The sequence below is a fragment of the Tripterygium wilfordii genome, chromosome 12, assembly GCF_013401445.1.
Source record: "Tripterygium wilfordii isolate XIE 37 chromosome 12, ASM1340144v1, whole genome shotgun sequence".
Taxonomy (NCBI): Eukaryota; Viridiplantae; Streptophyta; class Magnoliopsida; order Celastrales; family Celastraceae; genus Tripterygium; species Tripterygium wilfordii.
The window spans coordinates 9316633-9337741 of NC_052243.1; the positions used below are offsets into that span (position 1 = coordinate 9316633).

At 40.3% G+C, this 21109-nt stretch overlaps 1 protein-coding gene across 1 annotated transcript; it reads left to right on the forward strand.

Moving 5' to 3' along the window:
* Positions 1 to 2738: 2738 nt before the first annotated feature.
* Positions 2739 to 5579, forward strand: LOC120010534 (zinc finger MYM-type protein 1-like). The gene is made up of 7 exons (XM_038861321.1): positions 2739 to 2744; positions 2878 to 2919; positions 3137 to 3214; positions 3350 to 3694; positions 3833 to 4168; positions 4282 to 5215; positions 5368 to 5579. The coding sequence occupies exons 1-7, from the start codon at positions 2739 to 2741 to the stop codon at positions 5577 to 5579; spliced, it is 1953 nt and encodes a 650-aa protein (XP_038717249.1).
* Positions 5580 to 21109: the final 15530 nt, after the last annotated feature.

Below are 21109 nucleotides of genomic sequence, written 5' to 3' on the forward strand. Positions count from 1 at the left end.
GAATTGTCTACTTCTTCTACTTGTTTCACAGGGGGAGGTACTGGTTGTGGAGGACCCATATTCTTCTTTTTAGTTCTAGCCATCTGTATTGAAATTTGAAACAATTTGTCTAAATTTCAGATATATAAAAAGTATACTTTAAAATTGCTAATAAACTCCATTCCTTAAGCATATTACAACCAACATATACACTGAAATATAAAAAATGATCCACATTTGCAGAATAATGTATATATGCATTATTGCATCAACAAAATGAAGCTTCCTCTGTCTAGCATGCAACTATGCAAGCCTAGCTAATTATATATGTTATTGATAGATCGTAACAAGGCTTAACAAGTACCAAAGCAAAACTGGACTATATTGTTTAATGTTTATATATCTATGTGTGTGTGTAGACTGTAGAAACATAAACAGTAGGCAAACAAGTACCAAACCAGCAAATATAGTGGAAAGAGAGAGGCACAGGTAAAGCCAATATTGTATCACAGAAAGGCGAAAAAAATAGCTAAAAAAGGATACATGCATGTGGTGAGGTTTGCATATTGCTTGCTTGGGTGCAGTGGTGCACACCCAAAAGCCGATAACCTTGAAAACTGAATTTACATAAACTTTGTAAATGCTTGATAAATAAACCAATAATGAAAATTGATGATTGAACATACATGAAAATACCCAGAACAAATGAATTAACCAATATTCAAATTCAATATAGCATATCAAAAAGAAAAAAACCCCAAGAAATTCCCTTTTTGAACTGAACAAGTGAACATAACATCAATCTAACCAACTACAAGACAGGGATAGACAGAGGCGAACAGGTCATAGATGTAGAGCTAGTAATAGAGGATACATGAGATGCTCACTGTAGAGGAGAAGTGAGATGCTGACTGTCGCATACCAAGAGAAGATCATAGGCGCACACCAAGAGTCAGGGAAGCCTTCTCCTATGGCGATGAAGCAGCAAAGAAATTAGGTTTACTAATTGCTTCACTGATGAGAGACAACGGCACGAGAGGGAGGCATTGGAGGCTTGAGTAGTTGTTTAGGACTCCATCTTCTAATTTTCAATTTTGCACGAAGAAATTAGATTTACTTTCATTTGTTAATTGTTATAGCTATTAACTAATAAACATATAATAATTACTAATTTGTAACTAATAATTTATTTGTTATAATTGGTTATCGGGTTATCGGGTCACCCGGTAACCAAATATATCTAGACCCGATACCCGGACTTGTTAACAGAGGTCTGGGTCGGGTTTAGTCCGGTCCGATAAAAAGGTTATCGGGTTAGCCTGATAACCTTCGAAACGGACCGGGTCACCGGATCGGACAGGGTTTTCGACCTAGTGTACACCCCTACATAGAATCAATCTTTATTCAAAGTTAAAAGAAGCCCCATAATTCAAATAGCCCAACACCATCAGTCTTGAAGAAGAAAACACACAATCTCTTAGTTAATATTTATGAAAATTTTGATGGAGACCCCTATATCCTTGCGTTGAGAACATCTTTTAAACGTTTCTATATTTTCAGAAAACGAGGTTTCCTTTTCTAGAAAATGAAAATGAAAATAAAAAACCAAATAGCCTCTAAATAAACCAACCAAACGAGATCAACCAACTGCATGAATAATCCAAGTTGTAATCTATTGTAATTGAGAATGAAGTGTGTCCCCAAAGACCAATTGTTGAGGAAATGGTGCATCGGTGCATCGAATCCTTATACCTGTTTAGTGCAGCGGAACCGCTTGACTGCACGCCGATTCTGCTTTACGGCTCCGCTGCACCAAACGAGATTTAGATGTCAGTGGATTCGATGGCATACCAAAAATTTTAGTTAGGAGCTTCTGATAGGCATTTAATGTCTTTCTATATTTTAATTTTTTCAAAAAGTCATGTGGGGCCCATAAACTACTTGATAAACTATAAAGAAATTTAATTATCTTTTTGTAAACAATGGGGCCACGTTTTTAATTAATTTTTTTGGTTAAATATTTTTTAAGTTGACACATTATTTTAATTAAAATATTTATAATTTAAGTAATTATTAAAATAATTATATATTTAAAATATATACTTAAAATTAATTTTAGTAATAAACTATACTTACTAAATTAAATTTAAGAATAAATTAATAACAAGAATTATTATAAAATCATAAAATACAATATTATAAAGTTTAAGATAATACATTTATTTAATGGCTTATCCACTAGCGTAAGTATTTATCTCACCAGACAGTTCATGGCATATTCAGGGGCGGAGGTGAGGGGCTGCACTGGGCTGTAGCCCCCCCCAGATTTTTTTTAAAAAATACACTTATTCATATTTTAGTTATACTGATGTAATAATATACTTTTAGTTTTACAAATTCACTTGTATTAGTTATATTGAAGTTTCTACATATATATAATATTGAGAATTGAAGAAGCCCATCTTAGAGACCCATTCCTCTATTCAATAGCCCAAGGCCTAATCTTATTGTGGCCTAATACAAAGAATTGAAGAATCCCCAGCCCCACAGCACACAAGAATCTCGTTGTAAGCCCAATTTTTGTCGTTCTATCAAGCACCGTAGCTAACACTATAGTTTAGATAATACTAGGCTTTGACTTCTTCGCTTTAGATTCACAAAGTTAGGGTTTCTACTCAAATCCTCCTTGGCCCAGCCCCAGAGCATACTAGTGCTTTTACAATGACGAGGAATTTGAGGAGTTTGAGATCAAATGATCAATGAAGGTACGTGAGATCCCTATTTTTTGTAAATTGTAACTTTTATAGTTCTATCTATGAAATCATTCTCTCTACTATTTTGTGTTTCTTTGGTTAGAATGGAGATCGCTATTGATAATTGATTATTTTGTTATTGTAGAAAGTTCATTTGTTTATTGAAGTTGCCGGCGGAGATATCAACGTATCACTATCAATGTTACATTTTTTGTTAATCCTAGACATGTGGGTGACATGCCATTGCATTTAAATTCCATTTATCATTTTTTTTGTTAATCCCAGGCATGTGGGTGACATGCCATTGCATTTAAATTTCATATATCATTTTTTGTTAGCCCCAGGCATGTGGGTGATATGCCATTGCATTTGAATTGATTGTTAAAGTTGTTTTGTTTACTTAGGTTATAAACGTAATGGCTCGTCGTCAACCATCAACTAAAAGACTAAAACTCTTTTTTCCTTCTTTAAAAAGAAAGATGGTATTAATGATGATCAACAAACTGAGGCAGCACAAACTTCAATTCCTAATGTGCGGACTTCTGAAACTGTGGTGGTTGAAAGCTCAATTCCTAATGTGCACATTTCAAACACTTTTTCTTTTGAACGAGATCCAGGCTTGCGTATCCCAATTAGTGATTATCCAGTTAGCCCAACGAGATGAGATCAGATGGAGATATCTAAAAGCAGGGCCTTTTCAACCAAAACTTTCTAAGTATCTTGGGACAGAAGTTAGGGACCAGCATCGTCGATTTCAATATGCTTGGTACAAACAATTTTCATGGTTGGAGTATTCTCTTTCTAAGGATAAAGCATATTGTTTTTCGTGTTTCATCATTGAGACTAGAAGTAGCTATGCTTTAGTTAATGAAGGGTTCAACAATTGGAAGAGATTTAATAACGGTGAGAAATGTGTATTTCTTGTTCATGTCGAGAGTGTAGCCTCATCACATAACAATTGTGTGAGATGTGTATAGGATTTAATGAAACCAACTCAACATATTGACAAGGTAATCATTGTACAATCAAAGGAAGATGTCATGAAGAATAGGTTGCGCCTAAAGAAAATAATTCAGAGTATTCATTGGCTTGCATTTCAGGGATGTGCTTTTAGAGGTCATGATGAATCCCCTCAGTCATTAAATCAAGGAAATTTTATTGAAATGCTACAGATGATGGCTGCCTTAAATGAGGACATTGCAAAGGTTGTATTGGATAATGTCCCTCAGAATTCCAAATATACTAATCCACAAATACAAAAGGAAATTTTGAACATTCTTGCTAACAAAGTGAGAACGATGATTCGTGAGGAAATTGGGTATGCAAGTTTTTGTATTCTTGTTGATGAAGCGCAAGATGAATCTAAAAGAGAGCAAATGGCCATTGTGTTAAGATTTGTTAATCGCAAGGGCATTCTAATTGAGCATTTCTTTGATGTTATGCAACAGTTACTCTAAAAAAGGAAATTTCTAATATTCTTACAAGGTATAATCTCCATGTTATTGATTTAATAGCTTATTGTCACCAATTATTATTTTATGAATTATAGCGTCAGTTTGAGCTTTCTAATATTCTTACAAAGTACAATCTCCATGTTCACATGATGCATGGTCAAGGGTATGACGGTGCTAGTAATATGCAGGGTGTCTGGAATGGACTTCAAGAATTATTTCTCAAAGATTGTCCATATGCATATTATGTTCATTGTTTTGCCTATCGACTACAACTAGCATTAGTGGCAGTAGCCAAGGAGATGCCTTGCATTTGGCAATTCTTTTCACATCTTACTTTCGTCGTTAATCTTGTGGTTTCTTCTCCTAAACGCATTAGTGAGTTACAATATGCTCAAAGGGATGAGATTGCTATAATGTTGGCTAGTGGAGAAAGACAGTCTGGTAGAGGAGCTAATCAAATGAGTTCACTACAACGAGCTGGAGCTACTCGTTGGAGCTCTCACTATGACTCTGCTAGGAGCTTGCTAGAAATGTATGGTGCATCATGCAAAGTTCTTGAAAATCTCAGTAAGAATGGGGCATTTGACTCTATACGTGGGGAAACTAGTGGTGTTTATGTAGCAATTACGACATTTGAGTTCATATTTGTCTTTCATTTGATTGATAAAATCATGGGAATCACAAATGTACTTTGCCAAGCTCTACAACATAAATCTTTGGATATCTTAAATGCTTTGAGGTTGATTTCAACAATGAAAACTCTCCTTTCGAAATTAAGAAAAGATGGTTGGGATACATTTTTTGAGAGAGTGAAGTTATTTTGTGGCCAACATGACATTGATATTCTTGATATGGGTGGTTGTTATAGAGTGCGTCATTCTTGTCAACGACAAGATCCTATTACAGTTGAACACCATTATCACTTTGATGTCTTCAATGAGGTAATTGACTTTCAGTTGATGGAGTTAAATAGTATATTCAACGAGAAATCTATAGAACTTCTTACACTCAGCTCTGCTTTGGATCCAAGTGACTCCTTCAAGCATTTAACATTGAAGACATATGTAATCTAGCTCGTAAATTTTATCCTCAAGATTTTAGTTCGCAAGAAATCCATGCATTGAGATGTGAGTTGAAACATTATCCGTATGATGTAATACTTGATTGTGAGTTTCAAATAGTGTTAACTCTTCCTGCTTCGACGACGTCTACAGAAAGAGCATTTTCAGCTATGAAACTTGTTAAGACAACACTTCGCAACAAAACGGATGATGAATTTCTTGCAGATTGTATGGTTCTTTACATTAAACGAGAACTTGTAGAGAAAGTCAACTTAGATTCAGTAATAGATGATTTCTATTCTTTGAAGTCTCGTCGGGCACAACTTCAATAGATATTATGTTATATTGTTTATGCTCGTTTGTTTTACAACTTTAAGCTCAATGTTTTTCCCACGGCTTTCTAGCTAGCGTTGAAAATCACTCAAACCACTATACCAAACGGACATTTTATTCTTCAGGCTAGTTTGGTAAAGTATTTGCAAAGTAGTAGATATGCTAACAAAAAATGCTTGACAATTTGGTAGCAGATATGCTGCTTGAATGCTGTGTGGTGTTTGGTAGAACTTTTGCTGATAACATTTTTGTTGTGTAGCATATTATGATACATTACGTGCAGGGGTATTATTCATATTAATTGTAATTGACAAATATACATGTATCCAATTGTGCAAATTAATATATATTAATTTTAATAAATTAAATATACGTACTTAATTATCAATTAATAAATAATTAAAGTTTTAATTAATAACATAGGCAACACAATAATAAGTTGGGATTTGGGTAGTTTTTCATCCGCAGTGGTGGCCTTCATGCCCCTCGGGCATGGCTTAGTGTGTGTGGCCTGTGGGCCTTTCAAAAAAAAAAAAAAGATCATCTAATATATTTTTTTTAACATGGTAGTTTAGTGACAGGTACTATCATCAGTAAGCGTTTGAATCAGAGTCAAAAAAGTAAATCAACATGGCAGCAGTTTTTCGTCAATTTAACACATATGAGGGTAAAATTGGAAAAAACATTTTATGATGGGGACAAAATGGAGAAAAACTAGTCAAATATGGTAAAATTGTATGAAGTAGTAACATTTTCAGAAGTAGTATAAATGCTCTCAAAAACATCTCTGGGAACATGTGCTCATATTATGTTGTTTGGATGACCACCAACGTTTATACTAGCAAGTAGTATAAATGTTGGAGAAAATGTTATCCAAACGGGGCCTTCAGGTTACAAGTCGTCGACGTATATGCTACTAATTTTTAATGAATCTTACTTGAATCTTAGAACTTTTAAGTATCTTCTTTCTTATTTTTTAATAAAGAAAAAAAAATATATATGCTACTTATGTTTGCTGGTTTGAGCCAATGGTTGGGTCATTGTTTTTTTTAGCTGTTTTAGACTCATTTCGTCCGGACTGTGTGGACGTATGTGGATTGTTTTATTCTTCATGATACGAGCCATGTACGTAAGATCGATTTGAGTTCCCAATACATTGTACGTATATCCCGCAGTTGAACAATTGTCTGTCTTCTTTCACAAAGATAGGGGTTTGCGGTATGTGCCAGACGGAGAGAACATTGAAAAGAAATCTTAGGGTCCTCTTAATTTTATTGTGCTTTGGATTTCTCCTAAGATGCTTTGACTGAAGAATTGTAACAAATCCTACCTTTTGTTGCTTGTAAAAAAATGGATCTGCTTGCTGCATGAATTTCCTCGGTTGTTTCATCCATGAGGAGTTTACGTGCTACATGTTTCCTCTCCAGTAGTTATAAATAAAACCATTGAAGTTTGAGAGATGGTGGAGATTAGTATTGTGGAACAAGAATCTAACTTTCTTAGGCTTTAATGCAATATGAGGTCCCTGAACTCCTATCCTTCAATGGAATATGAATGCTTCACTTCAATTCTTGATCACCTGCAACGATAAGTTTAGTAGGTCCGATGACCACGGTGGTGACTGAAGACGTACTCCGACACTAAAGTTAGAATCTCATAGGAAGTGTCACTAAAATTTTTGTAAAGGAAAAGAGAGTCATTTACCTGAGTTTCCTCCTCTTATTTATAGTTTGTAAATCCTCCTTAAATTAAAAGATTTATTATTGTCTTAATAACTAATTACGAGCCACGATCTCAAGGTTTGGACTGGTCCGTCCAATCCTTTGGTTCAGTCCGATCCCCTGCCTTGGCCATGTGATCCAATCCGATCCCCTAGTTTAGACGTGGGATCATGACACATGTCTTCCCCCATTGGTTATTGAGTTGAGTTTGTATTGTTGGATTTTATTCCTCTACAAGTATATAGTATTATAATGCAATTGGCCAACGAATATGTCGCATGCTTCTGAATGAAGAAGTTGTTAATTTTTACTAGGGTTTTAAAAAAAGGGTAGAAATCAAATCGACCAATTTTAAATAAAAAATTTACTTAGAACTGACCAAAATAATTGAAGAAACAGGAATGACCGCCCGATTGGTGGGTTAAATATTTATGTTCATGTCAAGAAATGGAAAAAAATAAAATTGATCGTAACTACTGTTTACACCTCTAATTTTTACATTCCATTACGAATAATTAAACAAAGATTACGTTTTGCAACTTTATCTTCTATTACTTTTCTATGTGACATGCAGTGGCGGAGCCACACGGGACTAGGGGGCCCAACACCCTCAGTTTTTTTTAAAAAAATTATATAATATTAAGTCATTTATATTAATATAAGGTATACCATACTTTGTTCTAAATTATATGCATTATAATATAAATTTGATGATGTCTAAAACAGGTCTACCCTATCAGACAAATCAGCCAAGTCAGACTGAGCTGGAATAACTAATTTCTCCTTTGCTGGTACGTGATCTCTTCTTTCCTTCCTGCACAAGAAACGAACGTAAGCTTCGGTAGGGCCCCGAGGGTGTACTCGGGGGGACCTCTCCGACGCTCAAGTCAGTACAGTACTAAACTTGGGAGGATGGCTCGTTGCTTCGAGCGTTGCCTCTTGCTCAGTAAGTATTTTAGAGTGCAGGAGTTAGATAGCTTACCTGAGAGTAGAGGTTCCCCTTTTATATGAGTTTGAAGTGTTTAAGTTGTAGTAGGAGTCAGACTCTCTCTCATTGGCTTTCCAGAGGGTTTCTCGGATGGTAAATTCCATCCGTATCCCTCTCCAAAGGGGAGTAGGACTCTACCTAGAATTGGCGTCCTATGAGGACTCTTCATTAGTTGAAGCTTCGTGCGTACATGCTTCTGTAGTACGGTTACCGAAGTGTGGTCTTCGGTCTGATAGTGTAGAGGTATACACTTCGGTCAAGAACCGAAGTTTACCCTTCGGTACGTCACCCACATTGTCCTCACTGGAACTTACTCTGCCACGTGGCCTTCTCCCATTAGAGGGGGTATTTTGGGAATATCAGTTGCCCCCTACACTCGTACCGAGGTATCTTAATGATGAACTGGGTATGAGTGTAATAATGTTTGTTCGACGGTTCATTTTTGCGGACAAGATCGAAGGATGCAGAGCGTCTCAACCTACGTACCGTTAGATCAGATCTTTCCCCCTATATAAATAGGTGGCCTGCAGTTCTCTTCGATTTTTACTCGCCTCATTTTTACTATTTAGAGCGTTTAATCTGACTGACCGACCGAAGCCTTCCTTTGCAAAACCGAACATACTTCAATCCCTAGTTCTCTCAATTTTCACAAGGTCAGTCTTTACTCCTTTCTTTTTTTTTATATTATGTCTGTAAGTTCCTCCGCTTCGTCTTCCTCTTCGGGAGACGCGTCTTCTTCCTCTACTTCGAGTGAACAGACTGCGTCTGACTCTGAAGTGAACATCATCGATTCTCCTACCCCCGGCCTTAGCGAGGCTTCAGTACTTCGGTCAGCTTATCCCGAAATTGCTGATCCAAGTGAGCTTCCACCCAATCAACAAGCGGGGGGAGACGAGGTCGATTCCGAACCGACCTGTCTATCTGGTTCAGGATTGGATGATCATGGGGTGTCAAACATCAAGAGGGACTTCGGTATCCCCTGGGCATGTCGTCGTATACCTTCAGACGAACACCCTCTTCATCCACAGGAAGGTGAATTCGCCGTTTCGCTTCACTCTCTAAAATATGGTGCAAGGATTCCTTATCCCCATGCACTGACCAGTTTTTTCCGTATCTTCGGTATTTGCCCGACCCTCCTAACCCCGAACTCTTGGTTATTCCTTAATACCGTCATCAACCTGTGTGCCAAGTACAAAATACCCTTCAATTCTTTTATCATTCAACACCTTTTTAGATTGTGTCGACATGGTAGGGAGGTCGGGCTGTACTACTTTCAGTTTCGGTCTCCAATTGAAGCCCCTCACTACCAAGCTTCAATTAAAGATTGGAAGAAGGGTTACTTTTTTGTGAAGGCCCCCCTTCATCCCGGAGAGAACCTTCCGTTCCGAACAAACTTCGGTATTCCTCACCTTTTTCAGTTCAATAATCCCCTCGAACTCAGGCTTGAGACTGATAGAGAATTACTAGATCGATTGAAGTCTTACCTTCCTCCCAATCCTTCGGTCTCTCTATCATTCAGTAGAATTGATTCTGCTTATGCCTATTCTTCGGTTATTCTACAGAGAGGTGTGCTTCGGTTGGTCTTTTTAGACTTAGAGAAATTCATTTGTCTGTATTACTTCTTTATTAACATGTTCGGTCATCCATTGTGCAGATATGGCGAGCATGGAGGACTACGTCAACATGTTCAGCGCTGGGGCTTCAAAGGGCAAGAAGCATGACATTGGTAAGGGAAACAGGAGGAAGCCGAACCCGAAGCGTTCAAGGAAGAATACAACGGGAGAGACTTCTACTGCAGCCAATGTGCTCAACGCTCCCACAACTGTTCACAGTTCGGTCAGGGTGACTCAACTGAGCTCAAACCCCTCTCGGACTTCAGATTATGCCAACATCCCTCTTCCAGTGACCCAACCTCCCCGAAGGATGGAAATTGAAGACCTTACTATTCATACACCGAACTGGGATGTTCTGGTGAGTGATTCAGCCAATAACCCAACTATTGCGGGCAGGATGGTTGCGAAGGCTCCAACTCCGGCTGACTTCAGTCGATACGAAGCGCTTGCTTTGTCAGACAAGGTGTCAGAGCTGAACGTTGCAGCTATGAAGGTATAATAATTTCATTTAACTTCGGTTCTCCTTTTTTGACTTGGTATTTTTACAGATGAAATTGGTCCCGAAGTACTGAAGTTCATTATGCCTATGTAGGTTGGCTCTGTTCTTGCTACACTTCCTGGAGGCATAGCGAACATGGCTCACAATGAAACGACAGCAATTGAAAGGGCCGAAGCAACTGCCATGGCGAAGGCGAAAGCTGAAGCTGAGCTAGAGACATTTCGGGCCGAACTAACGGAGAGGACCGAAGCTCTAAATGCCGCTAACGCCAAGGAGCTCAAATACCGTAAGGAAAAATCCAGGCTGGAGGCTGAGGTCACTAGGCTTTCCCAAGCTGCTGAAGCTGAACGAGTGAAGGCTATTGCCAAAGGCAAGGCCCTCGGGGTTCAAGAGTTCAAAGCCTCTGAGGAGTTCAAGTTAACTCTTCGTCAAGAAGGTTACTTCGGTGGTCGTGGTGCCTTTAAAATGGCCAGGAAGGCTCTAATTGAGGCTGGGCAAGATCCAAGTGTTCTTGATAAGCTTTGCCCAGTTTTGGTTGGAAAGGACGGACTGGAGGAGTCCAAAGAGGAGATATATGCTGAACTTGCTAAGGCTGAGGAAGAAGTTCGTCGTCAGGCTGAAGATGACGAGAATTCTGAAGAAGATTTCGAGGATGGGGATGAACATCCTTCCACTGTTGATCTTACCGTAGTTACTTCGGATGAAGATCCCCCACATGTCATCCCTACCGAAGGTGATTCTCCCATTCACTCAGCCGAGCTTGGTGAAGTTCGTCCCTTTACGCCAGAGGGTATTCCTCCACCAAATCCTCCTGAACCGATCTTGCCAGAAGCTACCCTGCATGAACCTTCAGAGACCGAGCTGCCCCCTTCAACCGAAGACATTTAACTTTAGAAATTTTATTTTATTTTATTTTTTGTATGAACAGTTTAATACCATTTTGTAATAATATTTCTCTTTTTGGGATGCTCGAAGAGTATTATATTGCTTAACGTTAATTCTTTGACCGAAGTGGCTTCTTTTAATGAAGAACCTCACATGACCGAAGTGCTTTTCAGGCGTGGGGTACTTTTTGGTAGTTGAAGTGTTAGCTTCGGATGAAGTCCACTTCAAGACTTAAGCATAACATTTAAATACTTAAAAAATTTTATTATTCTTTGGGCCAAAGTGGCTGTTTGGACCGAGGGGTATCTGGGCCGAAGTGGCCTAATTTTGAGACTCAGAAAATTTTTCTAAGCTTTGGGCCAATGTGGCCTATTTGGACCGAAGGGTCTGATTGGGCCGAAGTGGCCTATTTTTGAGACTTAGAAAATTCTTCTAAGCTTTGGGCCGATGTGGCCTATTTGGACCGAAGGGTCTGTGGGCCGAAGTGGCCTATTTTTGGGACTTAGAAAATTCTTCTAAGTTTTGGGCCGATGTGGCCTATTTGGACCGAAGGGTCTGATTGGGCCGAAGTGGCCTATTTTTTGAGGCGAAGAGATTATGCAACAACTTCTGAACTGTTGTTTTATTAAGCTGATTAACAAGTAACAACTTATTGAAAAATTATTGTTTAACTAAACAAAATATTTGCGTAAATTATCAGCATTCCAAGGACGCATCTTCCTCCCAGGGTGTTCTGGGTCTTCAATCCTGTAGGTTCCTTCCTTGAATGCTTCAATTACTTTGAAAGGTCCTTCCCACGTCTCCCCTAGCTTCCCAGGGTGTTTTCCTGCGGCCTCCATCTTTCTTAAGACAAGATCCCATGGGTCGAACTTTCTTTCTTTGACCCTTCGGTTGTAATACCGGGTCGTCCTCTGCTTGTATGCTGCAGTTCTGATTCGAGCCTCTTCTCTAACTTCCTCCACCAAGTCTAAATTATTCAGAAGTGCTTCATTATTTTCTTGGATATTGAAGTTAATGATCCTTGTAGACGGGATTCCAATTTCTACAGGTATCACGGCTTCGGACCCAAATGCCAGGGAGAAGGGTGTTTCTCCTGTAGAAGTCCGTGCTGTGGTTCGGTAGGACCATAACACACTCGGTAGTTCTTCGACCCATCTTCCTTTGGCACTATCTAATCTTGTCTTCAAACCTTGGAGGATCACTCGGTTTGTCACTTCAGCTTGCCCATTAGCTTGTGGGTGACTGACCGAAGTGATTCTGAGATCAACCCCCAACTCTTCACATAGCTTCTTCATCTTTCCTCCGACAAATTGTCTGCCGTTATCAACAATTAGGGCTCTTGGTATCCCATATCTACAGACGACGGTTCTCCAGATGAAGTCTATTATCTTATTTTCAGAAATAGTTGCAAGTGGCTCTACTTCTACCCACTTAGTGAAGTAATCCACGGCTACTATCAGATATGTCCTTTGACCCGATGCTGGTGGGAATGGTCCAAGAATGTCCATACCCCACTGAGCAAATGGACAAGGACTCTGAATAGGCACCATCTGGCTAGGAGGAAGGTGGGGTACATTTGAATGCCTTTGGCACTTATCACATTTTTGAACAAGCATTTTGGCGTCTGACACCATTGTAGGCCAGTAGTATCCACAACGTAGCACCTGATAACTTAATGTTCTTCCCCCTATGTGACTTCCACAAATCCCTTCATGCACTTCCCTTAGGGCATAATCGGCCTCTCTGGGGGCCAAACATCGCAGGTATGGAAGTGTGAAGGATCTTCTGTATAATTCTCCATCAATCAGAGTATATCTTGCTGCCCTTTTCCGGAGACTCCTTGCTTCATTCCTATCTTCAGGAAGTTTCCCTTCAAGTAGGAATTCTCTGATTGGGTCCTTCCAACTTGGTTCAGCTTCAACCGCAGCCACTTCTAGTTTAGCCGAAATACTTGGTTGAGGAAGTACTTCAATTCTGACCGAAGTAGGTCCTTTGGCTGAACAGGCTGAAGCTAATCGAGCAAGGACATCTGCTTTTGCATTTTCCTCCCTAGGTATTCGATTGATCTCTACCTTGGGAATCTTGGCCAGTAATTTCTTGACCGCAGCTAAGTACTTGACCATATTTGAGCCTCTCGCCTCATAGTCTCCCTTCATCTGTTCGGTTACTAACTGAGAGTCACTGTTGATCAACAAATACTTAACTTCAAGTTCGACAGCAAGTCTCAATCCAGCTAGTACCGCTTCGTATTCTGCTTCATTATTTGACGCTTTGAAGTGAAAATGAAGTGCATGTTCAATACATATGCCCCCCGGACCAAGGAGGAGTATTCCGGCTCCGCTACCCTCTTGGTTAGAAGAACCATCAACGTAAAGGTTCCATTTTGGGTAGTCCTCTTCGGTCAGTGTCACTAAGGTTGGACGACGACATTCAACAACAAAATCTGCTAAGGCTTGAGCCTTAATCGCATGTCTTGGTTTGTATTGAATGTCGAACTCACTCAACTCAATGGACCACTTTATTAATCTTCCTGATGTGTCCGGCTTTTGAAGTATGTTCTTCAATGGTTGGTCAGTAAGGACTACTACAGTATGGGCTTGGAAGTAGGGTCTTAATTTTCGAGCCGCAGTAACCAATGCTAAAGCAAATTTCTCTGCTTCGGTATAACGAGTCTCAGCATCTATCATGACCTTACTGACATAATACACTGGCTTCTGAATTTTATCTTCTTCCCGGATAAGGACTGCACTTACTGCATGATCCGTCGTAGCAAGGTACAAGTACAATACCTCTCCCTCTTTTGGACATGTTAGTAGGGGAGGATGTCCGAGGTATTCCTTTAAACCCTCAAATGCCTTTTGACACTCTTCAGTCCATTGAAATTCCTTGGCCTTTTTTAAGGCCTGGAAGAAGTGTCTACATTTATCACCCGACCTAGCAAGGAATCTCCCAAGTGCCGCTGCTCTTCCCGTTAATCTCTGAACCTCTTTCGAAGACTTCGGAGGTTCCATCTGAAGAATGGCTTCAACCTTCTCTGGGTTTGCTTCGATTCCTCTACTAGTGACAAGGAAGCCTAGGAATTTTCCTGAGCTTGCTCCAAAAGCGCATTTGTCTGGGTTCAATTTCATTTGAAACTTATCTATCTGAAGGATGATCCTCCGCCCTTCTACTCTTCACGACCATATCATCTACATATGCTTCTACTGATTTTCCTATCTGATTAGCAAAGACATGGTTTATCAACCTTTGATAAGTGGCACCAGCATTCTTAAGTCCGAAGGGCATAACCTTATAGCAATATGTCCCTTCTGGAGTTATGAATGAGGTACTCTCCTCATCTCTTGGGTCCATCTTGATCTGGTGGTACCCCGAATAAGCATCCAAAAAGCTAAGGAGTTCGTGGCCTGAAGTTGCATCCACTAATTGATCAATCTTAGGAAGAGGATAGCAGTCCTTAGGACAAGCTTTGTTTAAATCTGTGAAGTCAACGCACATACGCCATTTTCCATTCGCCTTCTTTACCATGACCACATTGGCCAACCAATCTGGATACCGCACCTCTCGGATGAAACCGGCTTCAAGTAACTTCCCCACTTCTTCCTTGATAGCAACTTGTCTTTCTAGGGCGAAGTTACGCTTTTTCTGTTTGACCGGTTTAGTCCCCGGTATAATGCTCAAACTGTGGGAGATGACTTCCCTACTAATTCCTGGCATCTCATGCGCACTTCATGCAAAGTTTTTTATGTTAGAGAGGAGGAGCTTGGTTACCTCCTCAGCTAACTTTTTATTTAAAAGAGACCCTAGAAATAACTTCTTTTCAGTTCCTTTCTCCACAGTTATTGGAAGAAGTGCTTCAACCGGTGTTGGCTTCATTATCTTCTCTTCTTCCCGAACATCTAAGCTTCCAACTGATATGGAGGTCTTCTTCTTGTCCTTCAAGTCCATATAGTACATCATTCGAGCTAACTTCTGATCCCCGCTCACTTCTCCTACCCTATTAGAAGTTGGAAACTTCATTTTGAGGTGGTAAGTAGAGACCACCGCCCGAACCTTGTGTAGTAATGGTCTGCCAATGATGGCATTGTAGGGGGACTGAACATCTACTACAAGAAGATCGATCATATGCATAACCGTCCTTGGATAGGTTCCCAGAGTAACAGGTAGGGATATGACTCCCTTGGGAACTATGGATTCCCCTGCGAACCCATATAAAGGAACCGAAAAGTTCTTCAATTTTTCTTCTGAGATCTTCATCTCTTTGAAGGCGTGATAGAACAAGATATCTGCTGCACTTCCATTATCCACCAGAACCTTTTTCACTGTGAAATTTGCGATGACCGCTTCTATCACTAGGGCATCATCATGTGGATCCTGGATACCTTCAGCATCTTTTTCTGAGAAAATAATTTTTTCTTCATCCCTTCTCGGCTTCTTTCTTTCCTTACTTACTTCATTTACTCTAGCATAAGCCCTTCTTGCTGAGGAGCTTTCTCCTCCTACGGCCATACCTCCTACAATAACTCCAATTGTTCCAGCAGTCCCCCTTTGGTGACGAGGAGACCTATCCCTTCTTCTTTGTCTCCTTCGGTCGTTATCCCTATCATCACCATCGGTTCTTCTTCTCTTTTCTTCTCTATCTGAAGTGAACTGCTTCAGGTAGCCTCGCCTTATGAGGCCTTCAATCTCATCCTTGAGATGCATACATTCTTCAGTGTCATGACCGTGATCCCTATGGAACAAGCAATACTTATCTGAAGTACGCTTTTCTGCCGGGGCCCTCATTTTCTTAGGCCACTTCAGTATATCCCTGTTACTTATTTCAAGAAGGATATTATGCAATGAATTATTAAGAGGAGTATAGGAACTATACCGAGGTACTGGACCCTGGTCAGTCTTCCTACTAGATTGATCGTCCTTCTTTTTGTCATTCTTTCCTTCTACTCTTCCTTGCTTCTTGCTTGGAGGGGGTAAGTCTTTCTCCGTCTTTCCCAGGGCGCTCGAGCCTTTTTTGGCAGGGGCCGAGGAAGAAGAGAACTGAGAAATTTTCATCATGTCCTCTGACTGCATGAACTTATCTCCCCTAGCGTAGAGTTCTCCCATAGTCTTCGGGCGTTTTTTCGTTAATGAGCGTACATACGCTTCATCCCTTACTGTCCTTACCAGGGCCGAAATAGCTACTTCTACCTGGACATGTGGGATTTCCAAGCATGCTCTATTGAACCTTGCAAGAAATGATCGAAGTGATTCTCCATGCTCATGGTCAAGATTCATCAAATCCAAACTAGTCTTTGCCGTCCTTCGTGCGGCGGAGAAGTGAAGCGCAAGTTTCTCGGACAAATCTCCAAAACTAGTCACACTGTGTCTCGGTAATCGATTGAACCAAGTTCTTGCTGGTCCAAAAAGGGTTGATGGGAATATCTTACACATTATCAGGGCATTTGCCCCCCGACACTCCATCATTGATTTGAAACCCTGGATATGATCACAGGGGTCAGTTAACCCTTCATACTTCTCCAGCTTTGGAACAATAAGGTGACGCGGCATTTCAGCTTCAAGTATTTCAGGAGCTAAAGGGGTCAACGTACTGTCCCACACTCCCTCCATTGGGGACACTCCTTGTAGTGCTGCAATCTTCTTGTTCATCTCATCTAGGTGTCGGCCGACATCTTCATTGTAGGTAGTTCCCCTTCTAGTACTTTCTCCAATGGTACCATCGGGATTCACCCTTCGGCTTGGTTCTCTAGACCTACCTGAGTGTGAACTTCGCACCTCCTCATTGTGCGGGATTTCTTGGTTCACTTGTGTCTGTTGGTTCATGATTAGTTCAGTCAACATTTGCACCTGCTGGGAAAGTTGTTGGAATTGTTCCTGAGTGCAAGGTACTTGAGACGGTCCAGCGTCCTGGTTATGCTGGTTGGTTCGGTCAACAACATCCTCCTGGTGTTCTACCTCCTCATGATGGGGGTGTTCACCCTGCCCCCGGTCGGGAGCATTAGGGTCATCAACTCGATGGCTTGTTTCTGAAGTAGAAGCGACATTCTTTCTCAATCTGACCATTGTGAGTTTCTTTAGGGAAGTGTACTTCTTTCCCACAGACGGCGCCAAACTGATGATGTCTAAAACAGGTCTACCCTATCAGACAAATCAGCCAAGTCAGACTGAGCTGGAATAACTAATTTCTCCTTTGCTGGTACGTGATCTCTTCTTTCCTTCCTGCACAAGAAGCGAACGTAAGCTTCGGTAGGGCCCCGAGGGTGTACTCGGGGGGACCTCTCCAACGCTCAAGTCAGTACAGTACTAAACTTGGGAGGATGGCTCGTTGCTTCGAGCGTTGCCTCTTGCTCAGTAAGTATTTTAGAGTGCAGGAGTTAGATAGCTTACCTGAGAGTAGAGGTTCCCCTTTTATATGAGTTTGAAGTGTTTAAGTTGTAGTAGGAGTCAGACTCTCTCTCATTGGCTTTCCAGAGGGTTTCTCGGATGGTAAATTCCATCCGTATCCCTCTCCAAAGGGGAGTAGGACTCTACCTAGAATTGGCGTCCTATGAGGACTCTTCATTAGTTGAAGCTTCGTGCGTACATGCTTCTGTAGTACGGTTACCGAAGTGTGGTCTTCGGTCTGATAGTGCAGAGGTATACACTTCGGTCAAGAACCGAAGTTTACCCTTCGGTACGTCACCCACATTGTCCTCACTGGAACTTACTCTGCCACGTGGCCTTCTCCCATTAGAGGGGGTATTTTGGGAATATCAAAATTTGTTCTTTGTACTTGTCATGAAACTATATAAGTACACGGTTTTTATGAATTCAATGATACTTTTGCTTTTCATTTTAATTTTGATATAATCAAGAAGTTATTGCGTAATTTTTTTTTATTAAATAGCCCTAAAAAAATTACAGAGACACTGCCTTCAAACCCCCGTCAACCTTTAGGTACCCTCGCATTAATTTTTTGCTCCGCCTCTCACGACACAAATATTGTGTTCCACTGGGTGCTTGACATGATCATTGCAACTTCAATCCCGGGGAAGATGATCGACTCAAGAGCTGAGCCGCCCCAATTGAATTAAAGCAGGTGGTTATTAAAGAAAGGGAAGCACTATTAAAACCCCCTACTTTAAACCCCCTACCTTAGATCCCCCTTTTGTCATGTCATGCTAACATATATATATATATAACTTTTCAATTATATCTATCTATCAATTGTATATGGGTATCCATTGTATATTCTTTGTCCTAATATATTCTCTGTATAGGATAGAGAATATATTCTCTGTATAGGACAGAGAATCTAGACAGAGAATATATTCTCTGTATAGTACAGAGAATATATTCTTTATCTGTACATGTGTACACATATATGTCTATAAATAGAGAAGAGTTCGCAGAGTATTTTAAGAAGCTGCAAGAGATAGCAGTAGTGTGTGAGAGAAAAACGAGAGAGAGTCTTAAAGTAGTCTGTTTTTGAGATAAAAAGAGAGTGAACCTATTGTGGATATGGATTACTTTAGTGATATTTTCGACTACCACTTGTCAAGCTGTTCAAGTGAACAGGTAAATACATATACTGATGTAAATTATATTGTTGTTTTTTTGAAAATACTCAGTGGAAATTATATTGTTCGTAGGGTGATTTTATCCCAGCCGAAATAAAGCAAGAAGATGAACATGCGGACGAGATGGTCGATAATATCAAAGTTAACGATAGATATGAATTTGAAACTGATATGGTATATATAATGTTTTAATCAATCAAAATATGAGCTCTTTTATTATGTTGAATGAATATTCGTAAATTTCTAATAAGAACTAATACATTATCAGGTGTTCAAATCGCGACAATCGATGATCGAGTGGGTTCAACAAACCGAACACAAATTGGGATATATCATCATCATTTATAGATCAGATATTGGCGGGTTTGGTAAAAAACACAGATTACAATTCAAATGTGATCGCGATGGCAATTACCACAGCAAGAAACCCTTAACGAAACAGACTGGCACCGAAAAAATAGAATGTCCGTTCAAATTGAGAGGGAGGAAAATGAAGCTAGACGATGATTGGATGTTGAAGGTGGTGTGTGCGGAGCATAATCATGATCCTGCATTATATATGGAGGGACATCCATACCCCGGTCGGCTTTCTGAATCTGAAATTCAAATTATGGTTGACATGTCTGCACAAAATGCCAAGTCACGGCACATATTGGCGGAGTTGAAAAAATGAGATCTGAACAACGTGAGCACCATCAGAACCATATATAATGCACGCAAGAAGCACAGGACCTCTGAGAGATCAGGTCAATCACAAATGCAAGTTGTGGTCTCATTCCTCAACGACTAATAATACTTTTTCGATTATCGAGCAAACCATGCAACCAATGAGCTCGAAGATTTGTTCTTCGCACATCCTGGCTCGCTAGATCGATTGCGTCAATTCCCACACGTATTGTTGATGGATGCGACATATCAGATCAACAGGTATGGGTTGCCTCTCCTTGAAATTGTTGGTGTTACCTCAACTAGTCAGACTTTTTGCATAGCGTTCGCATATTTACACTCAAAAAAAGAGCCCAGTTATACTTGGGCTTTGGAATGTTTGCGATCTGCAATGCATGGATGCACTAGCCCACGAGTTATCGTTACGGATAAAGAGTTAGGGCTGATGAAAGCCTGTGCTCAGGTATTTCCCGAGGCTTCGAAACTACTCTGTAGAAGACATATCTATCAAAGTATTTTAACCAAATGCAAGCCATCAATGCAAGACAATAGAGTTTGGAATGCATTTTACCGCATGTGGACTACGGTGATCGAGTCTGAAAATGAAAACGCGTACACGAGTAATATGGCACGCCTTCAAGTAGTCTTACAGAAGTTCCCGATAGTGATGAAATATCTGAAAGATGTGTGGCTGACACCATATAAAGAGATGTTTGTATCTGCCTGGACAGACAGATATCTGCATTTTGGGAACCGCACAACTAATAGGGTCGAGAGTCACATGCCAAGCTGAAAAGATATTTGTGCTCGTCACAGTCAGACTTCGAGAGATCCATGTCATGGATTCATCAAGTTATCTTGTCTCAGGACATAGCTATCAAAGCTAGCATTGAGAGAAGTCGAACCATCATCCAACACCGATTCAATATACCACACCTTCGGGATTTATGTGGTTTTTTTTCAATCGAGGCGTTGAATTTTATGTTGATTGAGTTTGAGCGATCAAAAGATGTTGGACAAATTGCTTACAAATGCGAATGTCACCTTCGTAGGAGCTATGGACTACCGTGTGCTCACGAACAAGCCATGTACGTGAGCGAATGTCATACTGTACCGCTTGATGCCATTGATAAATTTTGGAGAAAGCTTGATCTAATGCAATGTCAGTCGATTAAAGAGGATGACATTGACTGTAACGCTGATGTGCAAATGTTCACAAAACATTTCAAGCCACAGCCAAGACATGTAAAAGTCAGTTGGCTAAGGAAATTGAGGGAAATATTCAGACCTTCATCAACTTCTCTTCGTGAACCGGCTGTGAAGATCAACACTAGAGGGCGTCCGTCCACAAAGAAAAAGGTAGCCACCAACACTCGTAACAATCCAACAGCATGTCATTGATGGGAGTGATTTTGTTCAGCCTCGGGAGCCTCACAGACACAGTTCCTCATCCCGACGCCCCGAATCGAAGATTGTTTAGCATGATTTTTTCCAATCTTATGAACCAGAGCTGCTTCTCAATTTACAATACTCAGTCTCTCTCTACACATGAAAGTTCGATGGTAAGAAAGGAAAACTACTCTTTACGATCCTATATTGATCAG